Here is a 24,222-nt window from a genome sequence, read left to right on the forward strand (position 1 = left end):
GGGGTAAAAAAAAAAAAATTACGGATTTTATTTTTCTTTCCTCAAAACAAGTAAAAGAATACAAAGAATAGGAAAACAAAACAACATTTCTTATTTGATCTCTTAATCATTTACCTGATTGTATTTGGTTTGTTTCCTCTTGGATCACCCCCAACAACATACATATACAACACTGTTACACACACACATCATGCTTTTAAAGAATTTAGGTCTTCAGAAGTATGAGTTTTTTTAAAGCCATAAACTCCAATGGTTTTAAAACCCGAAGAGCATGATCAAGCCAAGTTCAAATATTCTAACATTATCTAAATGGATGCCCTGTATCGTAGTTGTTAAGAATGTGGGTTGTGGAAAGGTAGGTTAAGAGTAAACCCTGGTTCTAATATTTTTTAACTATGTGACCTGGGTCAAACAACTTAACTTCTGTGAGCCGCTGTTTCTTCATTTATAAAGGAAAGACAAAAATTAAAACTTTGATAGGCTTTGGTTATAATTTTCAGCAAAGCAGTTGGTAAAGCTGGGGTAAATTCTCAATTAAAATTGGTGATAGTGGTAATTGCCCCGAATAATTCTTAACGTCCAGTTTCAAATATCACCAAGTTTAAAAAACATGTTTTCAAGGTAAATTAATATAAAAATGAGTGCCTGCCAGCCCCACAGCCTGGAGACCAACTGACTGAGGGTGATCTGACAGAGGGGTGTGATTTTGATTTCACCTGAGGTAACCCTGGGTGATCCTGTGAGGAGCACACACCAAGCCCAGGCCAGGCAGCTGCCTACCTGAACAGTTCTTGGCTTAGCTAGTTTTTCATTGGTTTTAAAGCTGGGGATTATGATATGAACAAAAGTCTGTTTCTGCAAACACTGCATAAATATGCCTCACTATTTCAGCAAAACAATATATCAGATATTAGGTTTAACTATGTAACAATTAAATACACCTGTTTGAATGTCAGAGCCCAAAGAGAAAAGTGGCAACATGCAGAGCAGGCAGGGGACTGAATTCCTGCACTGGACACTTTCCCACAGCCAACGTCCACATGCTTCCTGTGATCCCCTAGGGGCACGCTGTACTCTCCTGACAGGTGGCATCAACAGGGCAGGTGTTACACAGGCACAGGAACCATCAAGCTCACCTCACCCGTCCTAACTCCCTGGCCCTTTCTAGTAAACATGAAGACAAACGCAGGGCTTCCTGTACCTGAGCAGATCGTTGCTGCTGGGAAAACCTTGCAGCAGGAAGCTGAGCACATTACTGATGGCGGCAATGGTGGGCTGGGACAGAGACACATCCCGGAGGGTCAGCAGCAGCTTGGGGATTAACTGTAGCTCCCTCATCAGCTTGGCGTTCTTGGAAGCCTCACTGCGAGACAAGGACGGTTCAACCGACTGCCCCACGGCAGCGTCCCTGTCACTGAGCCACCACCTCCTCAGGCAATCACTCATACCTGGACTCGGTCAGCAGTTCGATGAAGTGTTCAAACAAGGACAGATGAAGCTCATATGGGGCGTGGAGCCAGACCTTTAATAAGAACAAAGAATGGCAGCAAACTTAGCGTTACAAAAGGCCCTAAATGCCAATGCAACCAGAAACAGTGCAAGGAACTTATTTCATTTATGTAACTAACTTAATACAGCTCTTTTGTTAGTTTTCATTTGGTAAACCCCTTGTACATATGAGGAAAACAATCACTATCAATAGGCCAAAAATAACAGGTGGAATTGTCATGCTTTAAATCTATATTTAAATGTAAATATGTTCTACAGGTTTGAGAAGTAACAAAAGGACAAACACAGTGGAGCAAGGAATGGAAGATGACCACAGCCACAAACAAACGCCTAGATATGATGAGATATCTAAAGTGGAAAACGTACCGATGACATTAACACGGCAGAAAAATTAGCATGCAACAGAAACTACCCACAAGCAAGTCTCAGAAAAACAGCATAAGAAAGGGCATCTGTGCAACCCCACCAGCAATCTAGGGTGTGTGGCTGCTGTCCAGAAAAGGGAGAGGGGCAGGAGAAACAGCCAAGGGGCTAGTGGCTAAGAAGCTCCACATCTGATGAGAAGGGTGACGGACACCTTCAAAGTGTGAAAAAAATAAAAGGCAGCCAACTGAAAGAGCACTGCATGCAAAACTACCAAAAAGAAAAGGGGAAAAGGTTTTCAGAATTCACCACAAGCAGGCCTGCCTTACAAAAAGTGCTAAAAGAACTTATACAGGCAGAAGAATGAAATGTGACAGAAATAGAATGCCACAGATAACACACAAATGGATAAATACAGAATTCTTTAAAGTCTTTAAAAACAGTTAAAGTAAAAATAGTAAAACTACCACGGAGGGTATGGAATACAGAAATCAATGTATGAAAGCAATGGCATAAAGAGTAGGAGGGGAGAGGCAGAAATTCAGTCACGTGGGATAGATCTTTAAAGTGAAGGAACTCATCTGTAGACGAGTGATGCAAATTCTAGACTAAGCACTATGGATATTTGTATGCTATTATATGTCACACACACACACACACACACACACACACATTGGGGGGGGTACCAGGGATTGAACTCACATCTTTGCACTTGCCAGGTAGGCGCTTATGCCACTGAGCTAAATCTCCAGCCCCTGTTACTTATATCTGTAAAACAGCTGTTCTAAAAAAGGGATAAATTAGGCATTTATGGCCCACCTGAGTTTTGGGATAATGAAAACTACTATAAGCCAAAAAGTGCACTGGGTCCTGAAGCCAAAATCTGTAAGAAACTAAGTTTCTGAACTTTGCATATTAGATTTTTAACTGGTAATTGAAATCTAAAGGTAGTTCCTGATTTGAATTTGTTAGTTACAGATGAAAACAACAGTAAGGTGGGATAGTCAGGAAGGCTACTGAGTTCTTCCCAAATCCTTCTGTACATCATTATCTCTTTGCTTCACAGATACTTGTGTAATTCTTTGCCTGTCTCTTCCGGCTGGCTAGACACCTTCAGGCATGGACTCTAAAGATTTCTTTCCTGTCCTGGCATTTTTGTAAAAAAACACCTTTAGCAACTAATATAGTGCTTGACTAAAAACATAACAAGTACATCCTAAAAGAAAAAGAAATTTGAACATTAGAACTTCGAATATCAAGTTGAGAAATCCGTACTTTATTATGTTGGCAAGGGAAATCACTGTAAGTTCTTGAAAACGTGACACAACGAACCCTTTAACCAAACAAGGTCACAAAGGCAGATAGGACAGCCTGAGGAGGGGCAGGAAAAAGTGATGTTTAGCCCACGGGCTAAGAGGAGAGCTGCTCAGTGTTGCGTTAGGAACAGCAGAACTAGAAAACATGGGGCACATGAAGTGTGAATGCAGGATCCCCATGACTTAGGGTCACACTGTGCACAGGCAGGGAGGGAGGAAGGAGGAGGCTGATTTTACCATTTCAGACCTAGGGAATGGTGGCTATTAGTAGAAACAGAAAAGTCAGAGGAAGAACTAATTTGGGGACGGATGTTAAGTTCAGCTAAGGAATTGCTGGAACATAAAAATGGAAATGCTGAGCAAGAAGTCAGAAAAAAGTATGAAATTTAGATGCCAAGGTTAGCATCTAAAAGCAAGCAAGCCACAGAAAAGATAAAGGAGTGCGACTGGACGTCTTTACCTAAAGCATGCAAACATCACAGCTAGAGAATGGTGCTAAAAGGAGAAGGAAGGGTACGGGAACCAGCACAGAGACCCTGAAGGAATGGAAGAGACACCCAAGGCCCAAGAGGGCCGGGAACCCTTTGATGTTGCCAAGGGCTGCGGGCGCTGGGTACTGTGGACAGCCCAGGAGTCTCGTGTAGAAGGGAGTGGTGAGAAAGCTTTGAAAATAGGTTTAATCAAGTGCTTGGACATGAAGTCTGTTTGCCAGGGAACCCTTCAGGTGCTGGCACCGTGTGGGGGAAGGGGCACAGAGAGCAAAGGAGACAGCACCTCTGCACGCATGAAACCCAGCGACCCATAGGCTCCTGTGGCCACCATGCAGTTCAGTGTGGCGATCCATACACAGAATGCAAGGGCAGAGGACACCAGCGACTCAAGACCCTTGAGGCGACAGCACAAATCTCTCAGGGGCAGTGAGACAGCAGAAAAGAAATGATGAGACTTTGGTAGAATGAGTGGTGTTTACTACGCAGTGGCTATTAACCAAAATTACAAAGCCATGCTCCTGTTTATCGCAGAAAAGTTTCTGCCAGAAGTGTCTGGATGAAAATGTTTGCCTTTTGCAATGCAGTAAGTTAGCTATGTAAGCAAAGGCACTGCACCGAATTTCAGTGTCTGTACTACTGTATCTGGAGAGAACGAGTCAGGTGATTACTTATTCTTTATGTTCTATTACTTCATATTAACATGACTGTTACAAATTGCAGAACTCGAAACACCTCTTAGGAAGAGTTTAAATCCATCATTACATAGAGTAAGGAAAAGATTCACCAACTGTGCATTGGTACAGGCCAGCGTTTCTGCAAATACCTCAAAATCGCAGAGCAGGTCCTGGAAGGCAGTGGAATTCGGAATGATGGAGGTCTCGTGCCCGCTGTCCACGGTCCCCACCAGGGAAAAGGTCAGGTGCAGGATGTGGCTGTTGAGGAGGGGACGCTTCTTCTTCAGCAGCATCGCCAGCAGCTGTAAGACAGCAGCCGAGCGTCGGCGGGTAAAGTCGGCATCGGCAGTAGCCCCCACACGCGCACCGTCCACAGTGATGCCCAGGCTGGTTTCTGGCCTGCACTAAACTGAGAAACCAGTCCCGCCATTCTGCTGCAACAGCCACGTCACATCAGCCCTGCCACCCACACAAGCACTCAGCTAGGCGCTGCCAACACACACGCGTTTCTACCCTCCTTTGCTCTCCACACATGGAGTTTTCACTTTGCAATAAAGACCCTGTAAGTGGAAATTTAAAGGCTTCCTGATACTGCCTGGGTATTTATAGTATAATTAGCCATCCTCATATTATTGGTAAATATAGTTGGTTCCTTTTTGTGGCACAATATGCTGCAGTCATCATTTTGAAAGTATGGCAAAACAAAGCACTTATTAAAATGGTGTAATTAAATCTGTATAGTTCCGTAAACAGTATTTTCACTTCCAGTAACTGCTAATGTGTGCATTTGTATATTATCTACAGGACAGGGATTTAATCTTGCACCAAATACTTGTTTCATAGTACCTGTTTCTCTGTGGTGCTGGGTTACACCTTTCACATGCAAGATGTACGCTCTACTGCTGAGTTGTGTCTGTCTACCAATCTGTCTATCTTTCTGGGATAGAGTGCTGCTAAGCGTTGCTCTGGCTGTCTGTCTGTCTGTCTGGGATACAGTGCTGATAAGGTGCCCAAGCTGGCCTGGAATTTGCAACCCTCCTGCCTCAGTGTCCCCAAAAGCTGGGATTACTGTTGTGCACCACTGTGGCTGCTCAAACTCCCTCTAACAAGCCATTTTCTGCTTACATATGGTAAAGACTGTGAATGCTGCTTCTTTCTAACCTCACAATGAGTTTTTAGAAGTAGTGATGGCACACTTATCTCCAATGGCTCTGTGTCTCCTGACCACGCATGGGAGGTAATCAGGTGGAAAGGAGCCCTACGAGAACCAGACGAGGCGATCTCCTGAGCAGGCGTAAGATGCTCCTGTCATACCCATTTCCACAAAACACAGGAAATATTCCACACAGCACACGACTGATCTTCAAACGTGTTAGAGCTCCACAACAAAGGTTCCACATCCACAGGCTCAATCAAATGGAGATTAAAAATATTTGGGAAAGCTGGGAGGGGGATTAAAATATTTGGGAAAGCTGGGAGGGGGTACACGCCTGTAATCCCAGCACTTGGGAGGCTGAGGCAGGAAGATCACTGAAAGTTTATGGCCAGCCTAAGCTATGTCTTAAGTTCAAGGCCTTCCTGAACTACACAGCTACACTCTGTCTCCAAAACAAATAAACAAACCAAAAAAAATTCGGTACAGATTTTTTTCTTGTCATTATTTCCTGGACAATATAGCACAGGAAGGATTTACAAAGCATTTACATTGAATCAGGCATTATAGGTAATCTAGAAGAGAACTGAAGTATAGGGCATTTGACCCAGCTATTCTCTCCCGGGAATCTTCCTGAAAGAGTTAAAGACAACATATCACAGTGACCCATGCATACCCATGATTACAGCAGCGTGACTCATAACAGCTAAATCTTGGAAGCAGCCTTTGTGTTCAGACAGATGAAAGGATAAAGGAAATGTGGTATTTATACAAAATGGTGCGCCTCTCTGCCATAAAGAAAGGCAAACTTAAAAAAAAAGAAAGAAAGACAAACTTAAATCCTTTGTAGGAAAATGAATGCACCTTGGGACCATGATATTATGTGAAATAAACTGGACACACAAGTTTAAATATCACATGGTTTTTCTTCTATGAGAAACCCGAAATATAAGTAAAAGGCAAAATAAGAAATAGGTAATAGGAAACAGTAGTTATTTTTCAATTAGGAAAGTTATGGAGGGGGGAAGAAAGGGAGAAAAATGGGGTTTATAAAGGAACTGAAAAAAATGGAAACAGAGCTTTTGCAAATGGGATAGGGCCAAGATGTGGAAGAAGCAGGGAGGGTGGGGAAGTGCAGGGAGAAAAGAATTAAGCTGTGTTCTGCACTGCACCAGCTCCCCATAATCACATCAGCATGACGTACCGCAAGATGAGGTGATAAAAACAAAGACTGAAAAGGTAAAGCACTCAGGGAGAAACGCATGGTTGTGTGTAAAGTCCGTCCCACTCAGCATGAGACCTGCGCATCTGCAGATTTGGGGATCTGAGGGGACGGGAGCCCACAGCATGGATGAGGGCGACCGTCTCTTGCAGTGCACAGATCAGAGCCGTGCAGACGGATGGTGCCGAAGTCAGGGCTGAGAAGGGAGAAACAGAGAAGCAGAAGTGAAGGCAGGGGCGCGTCCTCCAGAGGGCACTCCTTACTTCTCAGGCTGGCCACTGGTGGGGCAGTGCCCGAGGGCAGAGTGAGCGGAGGGTACAGACCTGGTAGCCTCTGATCCTCTCCATCTCCTTGCTGGCCAGCGGGTTGCTCCTGGCCACACACACCAGGGCCTTGACGGCAGCATAAAGGCCCTCCACGTCGGAGGCCATGGCCACTAGGCCCAGGATGGCCGCCGCACCCCCGATGTACTGCAAAGTAGTGGCAACAGGCTTAGGGACAAACGTTCTTACTCCTGATTAAAAGACAGTGAGAGACAATTAAATTCCCCACGTCAACAAGAGTCGAAGAGAACATGTAAGCTGTCTAACTAAGGCACTTCAGTTTTTAAAAATCTTCTACCCTACAATAAAATTTCTAAACCACAGAAATCCACAGGCACACACACAAGGCCATCAACAGTCACATACACTTGGAGTGGAGCAGCAGAATGGGGACCCAGGGTGGACCTCAGGGGAGGGCAGTGCCAGCACCTGTGTTGGGTCCCTGCAGGCAACCCAGGGGCCCCACAAGCAGAGGTGCTGGGATGCGGGTGGCCTGGCCTGGCCTGTGGGGTGCACTGAGGCAGCTCTGCCAGTCCAGAGGGGCAGCACCTCCTGCCCCTCACCACCCTCTGGCCACTCCAGGCTACTCCAGGCTCAGAGTCTAGTGCTGGGGCAGCCGTGACTCTGGAGCTCAGCTTCATAGAAGCACAGTCCTAGCTACAACTGCGCCCATTTGCGCCATATCTATACTCCCAGCATCATTCTAAAAGGCACCATCACTTGTTTACTTGCTTACAAGATCAGGATAAATTTAAAAATACAAAACTAGCTGGGTCTGGTGGTGAACGCTTGCAGTCCCAGCGCCTCAGGAGGCCGAGGGGCTGAGGCAAGACAGGAGGACAATGTAAGCCAAGAGTCTGAGGCAGTCTGGGCTACACAGGGTGTCTAAAGAGACACCACTTTAAGGGTACGGTGGGGGATACACACGTACACACACACACAATCACATACACAACCAACAGACATTACTATGCACTTTGTACTTCTACGTGCTTCACAGTGTTTTAACATTCTTGTGTGGTATAGCACTAGATTTTTAAAACCACCTCTCAAGGGAGTCAGCTCAGTTCTACTGGTTCCTAGGTAAACAAACTGGCATTCACAGAGCTACTGTGTGATGAAGGAGGCACTAAACCCTAAAAGCCTCAGGCGACTCCTGAGCTCTTCCCTCTGCACCACATGCTGCTGAAAGGGAAAGCTTGCAGAGCCATACTCAGTTAGCTCCTGGGAGCTGAGTACGCAAAACGACCCAGCACCGTGGCATGAAGGGACCTATTTGCAGGGCAGTGGTGTCACACAGGAAGCTCAGAGCCTCGCCTCACACGCACTGCTGGGATGTCACCATTTGCCCAGGACTGTGAGACATCCCTGCTGCCAGGACTCAGGCCAATACCACAGCAACTCCCTGCTCACCTAAAAAGGCACCAGTGCTATGTACTGCTTTGCCTATCAAAAAGAGTAACCACTGATCATGAATTCTGGGGGACCTGGCTGCATTCTGACCCTAGGTCTTATCCTACAACAACACCCTTTTCAAACAGTTAGCACACACAAGGTCTATAGACTGTCCACTGCCTATCACAGGTAGATGCTGGGTTTATGTTCAGAAGCTGTGATTTTTTAGTCATTTCTAAGTAACAGAAGGATTCATGAGGCAAAGCTCTGCAAAAATGAACTGTAAAACAATCAATAATCATTTAAATTTTAACGTAAGTTTCGAATTTTTCCCATACATGTCACCTGAAATTCATGGAAAATTACATGGAAGCATGTGGGCAGTGTCCATTTGTGCTGAAAAGAAGGAACACATTAAGGACAGTCCACAGAACGTTATGGCTTTTAAAGCTGACTGGATATCGAGATGTCAAACTGATCTCTAAACACTGACAAAGGGCTGCAGGTCAGCCGGCTGCAAACACTGTCAAGCGAGCGAAGTGGGGGTCTGAAGGCCGCAGCACAGACCCCTGGACTCACCCAAGTAGCCGACCAGAGTGGCCCCGATGGTCCGGGCTGGTCCATTCAGGTGCCCTGCGGAGTTGTGTATCAGCTTCACCGGTGTGGCATTTTCATGGGAAGAGATGCCTAACTGAAGAACAGCAAAGGGAAGCGACATTACTACGTCGAACAGCCTGAAGCTGTGACTGGGAAGGGAACAGACCGCACAGGGGCTGGTGGCGCTCACTCCAGCAGCCACAGACTAAAGTATGATTGTCCCCCTCTTAGCATGCTTTATAAATGGGCGTTTATTTTTTAAAATGTGTAAATACTTCCAACATGAGGAAACTCTTTAAACATAATTGAAGGGTACTGAGAGACAGATGGCAAGGGCCCTGGCCCACAGCACCGGCACCCTCAGTGACAAGAGTCTGACCTGGCCTGCAGGCGGCCTCACCAAGGCCTATGGTGTCCCTGGTCAGTGAACACCTTAGCTTTGTTCCAGATGGAAGGAAACTTCCTCCTCACAAACTACGGAAGAGTCCACAGGTAAAGGACGCATACCAAAAGGAAGTGCCAAATTCTTAGTTTACACACTGTACACACACACACACACACACAACGAAAGCCTCAAATTCTGTGTACATAGGCATACTCACACAGTTCACAGGTAAAGTACACATACATAAAGGCAGACCCCATTTGTTGTGTGTATACAACACACAGTGCACACATATACACAGAAGCAGGAATTTTTAAGTCATTCTTGTATACGGAACAAAATCCCGCCTGGCACACAGTAGAAGATCCAGGAAAGGATACTGAATGACAGCTTTCCAGACAGTAATTGTCAGAATAAAATTTGTTTTCTTTAGTTTTCTAGAAAAGCTCAACTTTGCAGTTGTCAGTAGAAGAATGAATAACAACCATGCCCTCAGACACTTTCAGCTAAATAACTGAACACCCTCTGCCCTAGATTAGGAGCCTGATAAAGCACACAGAAGTAAGGCCTAAGTAAGGGAGATAGTAACAGAAAGACTAAGATATGCTAACTGTGGTCCCAGAGTGAAAGAGGAGACATGCAGCAGAGTTATCTGAAGAAATAATTACTGAAAACTTCAATTTACTGAAAGCTATAAATCAACAATTCAAGAGGTTTGCTGAATTCCAATCAAGATAAAGGTTTTTCAAAAAGCCTAGGTAGGTCATACTCCCTGCCTTGCTAAAGGCCAACGGTAAAAAGCAGATTTTAAAAGCAGCCAGAGAAATGTTAAGTGGAAATACTATAGACTTGCATCAGAAAATAACACTAGACCACCACACTTAAAATGCTCCTAAGAAAAACAAAAACAAGGCAAAGGCCAGCGCAGCAGATGTCAGGGAACCCACCGTGCCCATCCCGCTACTACCGCAGCATCAGGGCACTAACAACTCAGGTACCCACTCGTCATGGTGCAGTTGAGTTCTGAAAAGCAGAAGTACACACCGGAAATCAAAGTGCTAACACCAACGGGCTGGCAGAGCTCTGCTCAGTGAGTGGCTCTGGAGGAAAACCTGCCTCCTGCCTCTCCCGGCTCTGACTCCTGCCTCTCCCAGCTCCACCTGGACCCCAGCACCCTACGGCTTTACGGGCTCCATCTCTGATTCCAACGCCAACAAGGACAGTTGACCCCTCTCCTCACTCACAGTCACACTGAAGTATTTTCTCTTCGGCCACCATCTTCTACTTTTAGGGACCCTTGTGACTCAATCTGGGTATCTAGGATAATTTCTTACTCTAAGGTTACCTGATCAGCAACTTCAGTATTACCTACAACCTACATTTCCTTTTTCTACATAAAGTAACACATCCACCGGTGCCGGGAACAAGGGTATGGATGTGTTTGGGGCCTTACAGTGCTGAACGTATTACAATACTAAATAAAAAAATTTCAAGTAAAATGAAGAGCCCCGAAAGGGGCCTCTGCTCTGCAACCACTTGTGCCCTGATGCCGTCCTGAGGCTCCACACCTTCCCAGCTTGCTCAGCACAGGCATCCGTCCCGCTCACCTGCTTAGCGATGGCCTTGCTATCCAGCTTGTTGTACACCTTCCGGATCCGCGCGACAGTCAGGGAGGACACCGAGAGAGCGTAGAGACCAAAGGACACCTTCTCCTCTGGGACTAGGGACACAGGTGAGGGCACCACAACTTCTGACTTTGCATCTTTACCTTCAAAAGGAGAATAATTGCTTTCAAAATCATGAGTATTCCTCTATACCCTAACATACATTTTTTTAATTCTTTCTATCATTTTTAAGTTGGGTGGCCTTCACAATCTTTTAAAGTGAAATAAGAAAGCTGAATTTAAAAACTTTTCATTTTCAGCTCTTCATTTGGCACTTAATAATAAAACAAAAGACTACCTAGTCATACAATTTACACTCCCAAGTTTTACTCTGTTTTATTTTTTGGTTTTCTGGAACAGGGCTTGTTTTGTAGCCCAGGCTGACCTTGAACTTGTGGCAATCCTCCTGCCTCAGCCTCCTGGAATGCTAGGATTACAGGTTTGCACCACCATACCTGGTCCAAATTTTACTCTTAAAAATACGTTTAACACACAGTGGAATGTAAAGGAAGATGGACTTTTAACTGCTACTAAACAAACTGTTAAACACTGCCTTGAACTTCAGAGGAAAAAAGGCAGCAAATGGGCTGCTTGTGCTCAGTCTCACTCTAGCAAGAGTCCTCGTTACATTCCAGGGTCCCTGGACAGCACAGTAGGGAAGTAGAGAGCACACATTTCATAGCTCTGCAGGCTGATTTTGAGAATGTGTGTTTATCGGGACAACTCGTTCTTTCTTCCATGAGAGCAGCTACACTTTATTCATATTTTTAGTTTTTTTGAGACAGGTCTCACTATGCAGCACAGGCTAGTCTTAAACTTACTATGTAGTACAGGCTGGCCCAAAACTTGTGGCAATCCTTCTGCCTCAGCCTCTCAAGTGCTGAGATTACAGGTGTGTGCCAGCATGCCCAGCTGAGGAAATCACAGAAATTAAGGGAGAGGGTGGACAGGGTATCTTAACCTCTCTGAGCTGGAAGGAGACCCTGGGTAATTAGGGACCAGGCACAATCAGAAAAGCCCAGTAGGAGCAGTGCAGCAGTGCACTTTACAGGTGAGGGAGTGCCAACAGGACCCTGCTGGAGAACTTCCGCAGAGAAATGCAGGCACACCCGGTCCCAAGGAGCGGACACTGCTTCAAGAACAAGCCAGGTACTCACACGGCATACACACCGCCTGGAAGCTCCCAACGTAGTTTGGTCCAAGCTCATAGATGGTGGTGATGCTGGAGGGGGGCAGCACTTCCTCCAGAAAGTGGGCAGGCCCGAGGCGCCACACCAGCGAGGCCACCTGGCGCTGGGCTGGGGGGGTCCCCACATAGGCGTAGACCGTGCTCACCACTGGGGGGTTGGCGGAGCCAGAGCCCCCGGGTGTGCTGTGGACGTAGTGAAGCTGCCAAGAAAAGGAAAGTGCAGCACTGAGAAGGGGAAAAGTGTTTGACCAAGAGACCGATGGTGTCACCAGGTGGCTTTTCACTGTCCCCAAATGATGCAACTTTTCAAGAGACCAGAACGATCCCTGGGGGGAAACGCAAGGCAAGACAAACCTCAGACCTACAAGTGTGCCTGGGTCACAGCTGCCAACAGCCTGTTACCACATTCTGAAGGTAAACTGAGGCTGGAATGGCAACACTGACAAGACACCACCACTGTCTGGCAGCTGCAAGACGGTAGAGTGGATAGAAAACAGAGTGCTTTCCACTGTGGAATTCAGGTAGAATTAAAATCAGTTACCTTCAAGGAGAATATGCTAATTAAAATTACTGCTGAAAAGCAGCTCTTAGCGCAACGAATTATAAACTACTAGAAACCACTAAAGAAAAAAGTATATATGTGTCATCATTTATATGCATGAATTTTAATCTCTGTGTAATGTACTAACCAGTGATGAATGACATTCTCAGATTTATAATTACACTTCGGATTACCAGCAGTGCTTAAGTTAGTAATTCACTTATAATAAATGAATAAATATTAAATAAAATATTCATAATAAATAAATTTTAATAATGCAGGCAGCACATTAGACACACGGAGACAAAGCTGCCTCCATTGCTTCACAGAGGAACATTCATGCCATCACCCAGCTTTGTAGGGAGTGGCTCAGTATGGCTGCTGCTGTCCTGCCCCTCCCACCTGAGGGCATTTTGTGTGTCAGCCTACATTTCCCATGATCCTCCCCTTGCCTACTATGCGCATGACGTAAGCACCTTCCCGCTTCAGCCTGCATCTCCCATAATCCCCTCTTGTTGACATCACTTCCGCTTACCTATGTGCCTACGTATGACTTCCTGCTAGTCTGATAGGCCCATGGCATATGAGGAGATCCAAGCCGGCCCATCCTGTGAAGCCACATCCCCTTTGACTCTATATAAGTCATGTACACTTCCTGAATAAAGGGGACTTGATTGGAATTGGTCAACTTGTCCTCGTCTCTCTTTTCTCTTGCCCAGCCCTCCATCCCCGTCCCCTCTCCAGGCGAGGCCTACGGACCGATCCGCGGGCCGGATCACAGCTTCAAACCACATCTATTGCTGTGCGTGTTTCCAGCTCAGTTCTGCAGAAAGCAGTGGCAAGTTGAGCATTACTTTTCAAAAAACATTTGGGATCAGAAGTTTTAGACTTTAGCTTCTTAGTTTTTGGAATATCTGCATAGACTTTATTGGAGGAGCATCTGCAAACCAAAGTATGAATTTCAAAATGCTCTGAACTTTGAGACTTTCTGAGTGTCATGTGGCACATGCTGTTTTGGGTTTGAAGCACTCTGGATTTTTGGATTGGTGCTGCTCAGCCATGGCAATATTCATCCTTATGCCGAAAATGCAACACACTGGTTTTCTACTGGTTACTTCAGCGCTCTTCAGAATTCACAGCCATCTACTTAGGGCTACAGGATCTTTCACTCAGCAATCAACAGACTGAATACAGTGGTAGCGGGTTTCTCTAGCATGCTCAAGGTCCAGGGTTCAATCCTAGCACCACCCCCTACCCACACACACACGTTTTCTGCTTGGTACAGGTCAGCACAGAGCATGCACTTCATGTGTTCCAGACCCTGAGTTCAGTCTTAGCAATACAAAACAAAACAAAAAAAAAAAAAAAAACAACTTAATGCCCATAATTATCAGGGATCAATCTGGGTAACCAAATACAAAGGGAAAAACCTCCAGCTTTTAAGGAATATTACAGTAGTAACAGTAAAGTGACAAAACTGTGGATTAACAGTTCATCTGAACTTCGTTCAACTTGTGTCTTCATTGTGAAAAAGAACCTAGCAATCTGTCCCAGTGGTGACATGGTCAGTATAATCTTCCTTACCAGGGGACCCTGCCTTGCTATCCTCTTTAACTAAGTGGCAGGAATTAGGTGGCCATGTGACCCTAACATGTTCAAATGGGAGCTCAAAGTCAACTGTGGTTAAGAGAGTAATCTTAAAACACTCCTATAACACACAAGCATGCACACACGCATGCACACGCACATGCACACATACCTTGACGGTGCTGACCAGCTGCCCATCGATGTACAGTGTGGCCGTGCTGTTCTTCAGCATGCCCTTGCTCATCACCAGGGCCAGGTGGTGCCACTGCCCTTCCACAATCAGCTCTCCGCAGCGGAAGCGCGCACAGCAGGGCAGAATCTCATAAAAGGAGGATTCTTCACTAAAATCATCCACTGAAAAACAGAGGAGAGATGCAGACACTCTTGTCAGTATCATCCCTACTTTGATCATTGCTGCACTCCCATTAGCATGTTTTTAGGTTAAAACCAACAAAATGAGGCAAATGAACGTAGCCTAGTCATGTACCTATTATCAGTACATGAGGTTTTATCTGCTCCAGGCAGATGCACAGAGTTATAATTTAAAAAGTCTCAACAGCTAAGGAAGCAAAAATAGTCAATACAATGAAACAACATGAAGAGAGACTGGCTGACACCAAAACCAAGAATAAGTGAGCGGAACTACAGCAAGTTGAAAGCCTTCTGCACAACTAAGGCAACAAGGCTCAAGTGGAAAGGCGACCTATGGAATGAAAGAATGCGTGCAAGCACGTGTCTGATGGGGTGATCCTGCCTGTGTGTACGTGACTCACTCAGCAGCAAAGAAATTCACATCGCTATTAGAATGCAGGCTAAAGACTTGAACAGACACACGTGAAATATACAGGGAATGTTCAAATGTAAAACATTATCCTACAAAGACCTATTGCAATTAACACCACTCAGAATCATTCCCCTCACTCTGACCACATTTATCCCGTCATTCCAAGGCACCTCTGGAGTCCTCTTTTGTGGGAGTCTTTACCCACAAAAGGCATTATAGAAAACCGTGATGAGTGTGCTGCCCATTCCCAGGAAGAACAGGCAAATGAAAACCTGCAGGGTGTCCTTGTCCATCCTATGCACCAGCTCCAGCCGGCGCCAATTCTGGTTCTTTCATGAAGCCGAAAGGACTATGAAAGGCAAACACTCTGAAGCTGTTCGGGACTGGAGATGGCCACGACACCAAGTACAGACAAGGAAGGGGCCTCGTGGAACCGCTCCAGAGAGCATCAGGGACCATGGGCCGTGTGGAAGGGAGGTGGAAGGGGGTTCACGGCAATGTGCATTTTACTGTAACAGAAATTTTACAATTTAAACATGTATGGCGTATTTCTGACATACCCTATGTCTCCTAGAAACACACAAATGGCCACCACACACGTAAAGCCATGTGCAACCTTCTCACTATTTGGGAAACAGAACCCGAGCCACAGAGAGGCACAGTGTGCCCCTGGCACTGGAACAGGGAGGTGAGTGTCACAAAACAAAATGAGGGTTGGCAAGAAGGTTAGGAAATCAAACGTTGTGCTCCAGGGGCACGAAGAAAAGCGGTTCACTAAATGATACGTTAAATAGTATGCAGGTTCCTCCATGAGTTGAGAACAGAACAACCACATAACTCAACAGTCCCATTTCTGAGTGCTTACTCAGAGCAACTACAATGGCACTTTTTTTTTTTTTTTTGAGACAGGGTCATGCTCTACAGTGCAGGCTAGAATCAAGATCTTGAGATTTCCTATCAGCAATCATACTCAGAGATGAGTGGATACAGAGAACACAGTGTGTGCATGAGATAGAACACTACTCAGCCTTAAAAAAAGATCAAGTACTGCAACATGTCAATATGGACACACTTTCAGGGCACCATGCTAAGTAAAATACGCAATTACTTTGAGAAAGACATACAATGCGCGATTCCACTTATATGAAAGATCTAAGAGTGAAACCCACAGACAGGAACAATGGAACAGTAGCTGCAAAGGGTTCCAGGAGGGAGGAAAACCAACCAGCATAAAATTCCAACCAAGGCGAACAAGCTCTGGGGACCTGCTGTGTCCCATCACATCTGCCATCAATGACGGCATGGTACAACTGATGTTCAGGTTAGAAAGAAAACTGAGTGTTAAGGTGTGCTGAAGTCCTCAGGGCGGCCATCTGGGGCTCGTTCGTGGTTGCGCAGTCTATTAACCACAGCAGGTGGGAGGAGGTGGCCTGTGGCACCAAGCAGATGCTCTGTGATCCAGGTTTCTGCTCCGCACCAGACACTGCTGCCCCTCATGCATGAATACACTCATTTACTGACTGTCTGCAATTACCCCCTAACCTGAATACTTGCTAATATTCTACAACTACTTCCCCTTGAGCCTGGCAACCCAGTGTGCTGCCAGACCATGCCAGGAAATACTGGGTTCATGTTCATTGCAATGTCAAGCTGATTAAAATTTAATTCACCTTTTTAAAAAATTGCCATATGAGAAACCCAAGGTTCATGCTAGCATGTGCCTTAACTGAGCCAACCTTAAGCCCTACATCTTCTAAGCATTCAAAAACAGGCAGGACAGCAGAGGGAAGCCTGGTGTCGAAAATTAAAAAAAAAAAAAAAAAAAAAAAAAACAGAAATCAAAAGATTTACCTAAACCAGAACCAATAGTTTTTTTTTTTCCGAAGAACAAGTATAGGTAAAGCAAATATAGCTGGAAGTTTAAATTATATGAAGAAACAAGAAATAAAATACTAATTTCTATTTTTAGAATCTTAAAATACTGCCTACTTGGATATGCTGAAATTATATTTTACAGTGAGATTTCTGTATGTCCGTTGGCAACTGAAAACCACTACACAGCAGGTCTCACCTATACGATGCTTTGTGATAGAAATGAGTACAGCAGACAGAGGGGAGGTTCAACAGAGCCAGAGGCCTGGACTGAGGAAGCAAGGGAAGCGGAAAAAAAGCCTGGGGACGGACGGTGGAGTATTAAGGGCAGGGCACACACGCACGCGCGTGAGACCCTGCATTTGATCCCTCAATACACACACACACACACACACACACACACACACACACACACACGTACCAACACCAACAAGAAACTCCAAGGTAAACATGGGTGAAACAAGGAATCTTTCTGTTCTTTGCTAACTAACTTTTTTTTGTTCTTTTTGACACAGGGTCTCACTGTATAGTTCAGGTGCCCCTGAACTCTCCATGTAGCCCAGGCTGGCCTCAAACTTGTAGCAATCCTTCTGCTTCAACCTCCTGAGTGCTGGGATTACAGGCATGCACCACCACGTCTGGCCAAACTGTAACTCTTTAGGCCTGAAGACCACATTTCCTACAATAGTATTTGTGTGAGCTTCCCTTTCAGACTTTGGCTGGAGCTAGGCTGCCTCTGGTGCTGACTGATTCGCAGGTATCTTAGTAGCCATGAGGCTATCTCAGCTCCCCTGAGGCAGCTACAGCAGTCGGAAGGCAGATGCTGGCAGAGCTAACATGTACACTGTTCTCACATCTGATCCCGTATCACCCAGCACTCTGCACGTTACTCAGTGTAAATACAGAGCTAGAAAGTATTTTCCAAGCATATGGATATATCTCTAGTCCTTCTTTGACTTTTTGATTGAATTCTATCCTTCCCCCATTTAGACCACCATCATTTACTGTTTTCACTATTTTTCCCTCAGGTAATCTAGTTCTTGTTTCTACATTTATATATGTTTTAATCACAACTGTACCCTCATACTTGCTCGGCACTGTTTTAGGTTTGGGGCTGCCTTCAAGAAAAAGGTTGTGCGAGGTTTAGTATGACAGACAGACAAGATAAGAGTCTAGAAAATCAAGATTGGAGATAAGGAATATTAAGCCCCACAAGGCTGTGACGGTGGGGATGGCGTTAGGGAGCACTCCAGGAATCACAAGGAGACACAGACAGTCAGACTTCAAAGAAGGGGTGCTATTTTTTTCATGCTGGACTCCATCTCCTTGCTGGGCTAATTAACTAGCAGTGGGTTGTCGCTGATCAAATGAGGAATGTAAGACAGGCAGGTTTTAAGGAGAAACAGATTTCTGGGGAGACTTAACACAGTGGCATCTAACATGCAGGTCCACCATAGCTTCGGACACAGGCAAATTAAAGGGCACTGATCTCATGGCCTCTGGGGTAAAAAGACCTAAGGCCAACACAAGCTGATGATGTTTCTTCCCTGTGAAAGCAGACTGAGAGCGAAGCCCAGAGGCGACATCTGAAAGGCTGGTAAACAAGGGGTAGACAGAGGATGCGCCTGCAGGAAGCTGCGGCAGGAGGCAGGGTGAGAGCATGTGAGGAGTGCAAGGCCGAGGTGGTTTGTGAGCAGGGAGAAGGTGGAGGACCCATGTCACCAAGCCGCAAACAAAGCGTGCTAATCACACGTTTCAGTTAATCAATTAATTAGCTAATCTCTGTGGTGTCAGAGACTGAGTCCAGGGCCCTGAGTATGCCAGGCAAGAGGCCCATCTCTCGTGAGCCCTGTCCTCTTCCCTGATGACGACAATTTTAAACAAGTGATTTTAGGGAGGCTCAGCTCTGGGCTGGGCACCACGGAGACTCACAGAATGCTTCCAGCCCAGGGAAAACATTCACATTCAGTTCACACTGACTGAGTCCCAACCCCTGGGATCCAATGTGGTACTTTATATGTAGTTAAGACAGCAAAAACAGAAGACGATTTTAAGACACACGTTTTCACATGTTCTGCCATGTTATCTGTGTCATCTGGGAAGAGCCTGATGAACGCCGGAGTTTGAGTTTGCAGTGTGAATGAGGAGCGATGAGATGCTGGGAGGCAGGCTATAAACTGGTGCTCCTGAAGTCTGTAAGGTACACTAGGGACAATGAAGGTCACTGCATCAGGCACCGTGGCCACCTGTGGCAGGAGGCGTCCTGGGGACACGACTTCAGCAGAATCCAGCCTAGGAATTGGCTTCGGCCGATCAGAACTTTTACCACTATCTATCCAACAAGCGAGCAGTGTTCTGAGCAAAGCTCTGGCTCCCTGCAATGAGTGGAACCTTTTCCACGCCCCCTCTGCTGTCTCCTGTCCCTTTGAGAATGCCTCAGAGTGCACTGCTCAAGTACCTGGATTTCACACAACCTGGCCTGTACTCTTTTAAGCTGAAAGGGAAGTAACCGCTGACCCTGATAAAGATCAGCCTGAAGTTGTAATACTTGCAGAACCGAAAGCAGAAAACGGGAAAGAACAGCCCTGACCGTAGTTCTGGAGCAGCTCCTCCTTGGTGGACACGATGAGGGAGCGGTCCTTGGCAGAGAGGACCACAGCGAGACACACATAGTGCTGCTGCGAGGAGCTGGCCCGCCGCACCACGGTCAGCAGGCGGACGGGGTGGTGGTGCGGGGCGCAGCTGAAGTGCTCCACGCAGAACCAGCTGGAGTAACTCAGGCCGGATGGCGGAGGGAAGAACCGCTCGCCTAGTGTGGGCAGGGGAAATAATAATCAGACATTTTCTTCAGAAGAGGTCAACCAGAGCATATAAATGTTAAATAAAGCGTCTGCTAGAAAACGATCTTAGAAGGGAAGAGGGTCTCAAACTTACCAGAGCCGATGCCGCTGACCACAGCGCCATCCGTGAGCCCCGTGGTGACAGCATTATTTGTGGGAGCATTGTGAGGGGCCAGGCTGGGCAGGAACAGGCAGCTGTGAGGAGGAGACAACACAGAGATCAGTGGTGATGGCTGCCGCTGATCAGGCGGCAGGTGAGCCCTCACCGGAGCCACAGGACACCACGCAAGGTCCCCAGATTGAACACCTTGCAAAGCCCTTCCTACCTTCAAGGGTGTGAGATTATCAAGCAACAGATTTAAAATCTCTAATATTACTATTTTATGCCTAAACTCTTTAAAAATGAAAGTATAAGTTGCATATGTAAAATCCATAAAAATAAAATCTCAACGGAGACATCAGAAAAATGTCACCATGGCAAAAACTTTCCCATCTTATCAGTCATTCCCTCTTACTACTGCCCTGGTAAAGAGAATCCCCAAATACCTAGGATTTGAAGATGATCTACCAGAATATTCTTAAAGTACAACTACAGAGTTACAGCAACACACGAGAACCCCAAAATCCAAGGTACATCCGTAAGTTACAACATTCCAACATGGGGCTGGGGATTTAGCTTAGTCGCATAAACGCCTGCCTTGCAAGCGCACAGTCGTGAGTTCAATCCCTGGTACTGATAAAAAAAAATTAAAAAATTTAAAAAAATTTTTAAAAATCCAATATTTCAACAACTCATCAATCCAGTTAAAGCAGAAAAAGTTTGTGTTGACGCATAGGTACATTTAAAAAAGGCCAACAGGCCAGGCATGGTGGTGCACACCTATAATCCCAGCACTCAGGAGGCTGAGGCAGGGAGATGGCTCTGAATTCCAGGGCAACCTGGGCTACACAGTGAGTTCCAGTTCAACTTACACAACATAGTGAAACTGTCTCAAAAAAAATCAACCAAACAAATAAACAAGGCCAACTAAAGCATATAAACTCTATAACCTCACTATCAGATGTGTTAGTATCTGTGTGCCTTCTTTGCATTTGGTGTGAAGTGAGTCCCTGAATGTATACTTACATATTTACAGTGTGTAAGACACTACAGTAACTTGAGGAACACAATGGTGATAAACCGTAATCAAAGATCTGCCAACACAGTTTAATTTATATATTATCCACACATTTATAAACGCTGTGTCAGAAGCTAGCAAACCTTCTTCCAACTGCTGCATGACAGATACACACACCACAACCTGCACCCACCCACCCCATGCCCTAGCACCCAAACCACTGGACAGGTCACACATGAAGGGGTGCAGCTGTATCCAGTGAAAACAAATTCACGGAACAGTAACTTATAAAACCTTATAAAAACCTTATTAACAAATACAGATTTGGCTCATGGACCTTAAAATTACTGATTCCTTATAGTAATAAAAGGCAGATAAAAGGAAGGAGGGAGACATCTTTTCAAATGGGAAGGGAATCAAGAGATGGAGGAGGGAGAGAGAGGAAAAGGGATGAAAAAAGAATTAACATATAGCTGGGCATGGTGGTGCAGGCCTGTAATTGCAGCACTCAGGAGACTGAGGCAGAAGCGTCCTGTGAGTTTGAGGCCATCTAGACTGCACACCAAGTTCAAGGCCAGTCCGGATCATATAGCAAGGTCCTATCTCAAAAATCAGTGAAACAAACAAAAAACAAACACAAAACAGAAGAATTAAGATATGTTATGTACATATACCAACTCTCCATGAGAAATGCAAACATTATATACTACAAATATGTACTAATACGAAATTTAAATATAAATAAATGTAGAAAATTTACAACACGATCAAATCCTCTGAATATATATGTGTGTGTATGTGTGTGTGTGTGTGTGTATATATATATATATATATATATATATATATATATATTCTGCCAAAAAAAGTATCCACTTCAGGGAAAGACGACTAGTATGGTGACAGAGGGCGTTACCCTTGCATGGGGACCCTAGAGGACATCATGTATCAACGTCGCAGGACGCTGTGTGCCTGCTACACAGCCTGCACTTAAGAGAAGCAGCAGAAAGTGCATGTGCAGCAATCTCAGTGACCAAGGTGACCCGAGCAAGGTGACCCGAGCAGCAGCTCACCATGATAACAAACATCTGGAAGCTAATGGCCACCACCTCGAGCACCTCTTCTAATTACAGAGATCAAAGGTATCTTGTATAATCTCATGATGTCTCAATACATTTGATATTAAAAAATTTATGCAAGTTTTTCTTTTCCTGAAGCGTGTACGTACGCGCACACGCACATACACAACACACACACACACACACACCACAGTTTCCTTACCCAAACCCTTCGAGGGATGTGTCAAACTCAACAAAAGCTGGCGTAACCGAGGACCCATGGAGTCTGATGTCATGGGGTGTTGTCATGGAGACCAGACACTTTACCCTGGTCAAGGGTACAGTGCTTCCTTCGGCCGACTTGACCAGGCTTTTGCTTATTCGGTAATGGTTATCTTCATGTAGGCTGAAGACATTATCAGAGCCCAGACCTTCCAGAGACGTGAGCATGCTACCTGCAAGTCCAAGAAAATCTCTTAGGAAAATTATCACATAGAATCTAAAAATAGCCTTACACCCCTGGCTTGTCTTTTAAGTATTACTACTCTTTAATTATGAAATGTAATTAATTTTTAAAATATTAAGACCATTATATAGTTTTCAATGTACTTTATGTTCCTTCCTAAACTTAAATAGCTGTGTTTCTTTTTAATGTCATGCTTAAGTACTGTGCATGCTATAGAAATTCTGGGAACTATTCAGTATAAATAAAAAGAAAAATCACCAGTAATCACCACCTAAGCTGCTATTTCAACAGAATTTAACTATAAACCTCAGTTAGTGGTTTACAAACTAGGTTATACTTTTATTTCACAAAACTACTTTTTGTTATTTCCTCTTTGCGAACAAAAATATTCTAGAAGTATTGTATCAGAAAAAAGTTATTTCACACAAAAAAAATCAGATAAAAAGGAGTAAACTGTTTCCCTTGTCCATATGTATTTGAATGGTAACAATTTGAAGACTGAAAAGGCAAATTCTAAGCAACCTGTTCTCTTTCCAGAGACACATCATGAACACAAAGGAGAAAACTTTCCCTCTGACCATGAATACCTATGTCAGTTTTCCCCTTAAATGCGGTGGACATTCAAACAACTATGTTTCTTAGGGGAAGCAGCTAGTTTTGCTTCCTAGCAAAGGAAATCACAACTCAGTTCTGAAGAACTATGAAAGTACTGTGCAAAAGTAACAATAACAAAAAGATGCATATATGATCTGTATGCTAAGGGATAGGAAAAACTACAGAACCCATGTGTTCCAATAACATCGTGTGTTCCAATAACATCTCCGTAGCACAGCATTTGGGAGGGGGGCGGGAGTGAAGAGAAGTTACAGTGGGGGAAAGCTGTTACTCTGACTTTAGAATTCCCACTTAGAAACCAAGGCACAGGTCTAGGGACCACTACCTGCTCTCAAAGCCACCTACAGTGTATGTTCCTAAGTACTGCTTTTGTCTGCTTCACCAGTAACACTCATCTTACGCCAGCATTCAAATGGCTTATCACACAACTAGCTATGTGAAACCAATGACAAAGCAGAAGCCACGGGGACCACAGAATTAATCATGAAGGAAATTCAGTGCAGCTGGGCCTCCAGCCCATCGCCAGTTCTTGGGGAATGAGGACCTAAGTTCCCATGCTCCTTGTGGGCCTGGGGGCCTCCTGCAGGGTGACTGCCATGTCGCTCTTCAGCAACCTTGAGGACACCTCCTCCTTGGACGTACCACACCTCCCTATGCAATGGGCAGGTCCAGGGTCCTTGCAGGTCCTCTGCTGATTCCACACCTGTCTCAGCCTTCTCTGTACAAATTCCTGCCCTGTGCAGTGAGTACAAGCTCATGCAAAGAGCTAGCCCACAGCCTAGTTGCTGGTTACAGGATGGCCTTTCTCCAGTGGCCTTGGGGTCCAGCTCCCACTGGAAGCCGCCTGGCTTTACTTCTTTGCTTCCTGGGCTTACACTCCTTGGTGTATATCTTTAACCGCTTTTATCAGTATTTCGAACTTCCTCTCCCCCGCATCCTCCAGCAGCAGTGTCCGACGATCCCACAGCCTGGCAGCAGTGACCAGATAAGCCACTCCCTAGTCCGGCAGCAGAGAGCAAATATTACAGACAGAGGCATGGAAAACATGGCCCTCCGGTGAAGC

General features: G+C 45.3%; 1 protein-coding gene across 12 annotated transcripts in view; it reads right to left on the minus strand.

The window, feature by feature from the left end:
- The window catches only part of Wdfy3 (WD repeat and FYVE domain containing 3), a 277,794-nt gene that overhangs the window by 82,943 nt on the left and 170,629 nt on the right, over positions 1–24,222 (minus strand). For all 12 annotated transcript variants that reach the window (XM_063249360.1, XM_063249363.1, XM_063249371.1 and 9 more), the window contains 11 exons: positions 22,302–22,533; positions 20,000–20,100; positions 19,656–19,874; positions 14,582–14,763; positions 12,250–12,481; positions 11,036–11,196; positions 9,026–9,137; positions 7,052–7,242; positions 4,503–4,655; positions 1,449–1,522; positions 1,202–1,363 (listed from right to left, as the gene is read on the minus strand). In XM_063249360.1, the coding sequence (XP_063105430.1) occupies positions 1,202–1,363; positions 1,449–1,522; positions 4,503–4,655; positions 7,052–7,242; positions 9,026–9,137; positions 11,036–11,196; positions 12,250–12,481; positions 14,582–14,763; positions 19,656–19,874; positions 20,000–20,100; positions 22,302–22,533 (1,819 nt within the window). The remainder of the gene's footprint in view (positions 1–1,201; positions 1,364–1,448; positions 1,523–4,502; positions 4,656–7,051; positions 7,243–9,025; positions 9,138–11,035; positions 11,197–12,249; positions 12,482–14,581; positions 14,764–19,655; positions 19,875–19,999; positions 20,101–22,301; positions 22,534–24,222) is intronic.

This window comes from Cavia porcellus, unplaced genomic scaffold (genome assembly GCF_034190915.1).
Source record: "Cavia porcellus strain 051 isolate PalLab524CR breed Dunkin Hartley unplaced genomic scaffold, mCavPor4.1 scaffold_5, whole genome shotgun sequence".
Classification (NCBI taxonomy): Eukaryota; Metazoa; Chordata; class Mammalia; order Rodentia; family Caviidae; genus Cavia; species Cavia porcellus.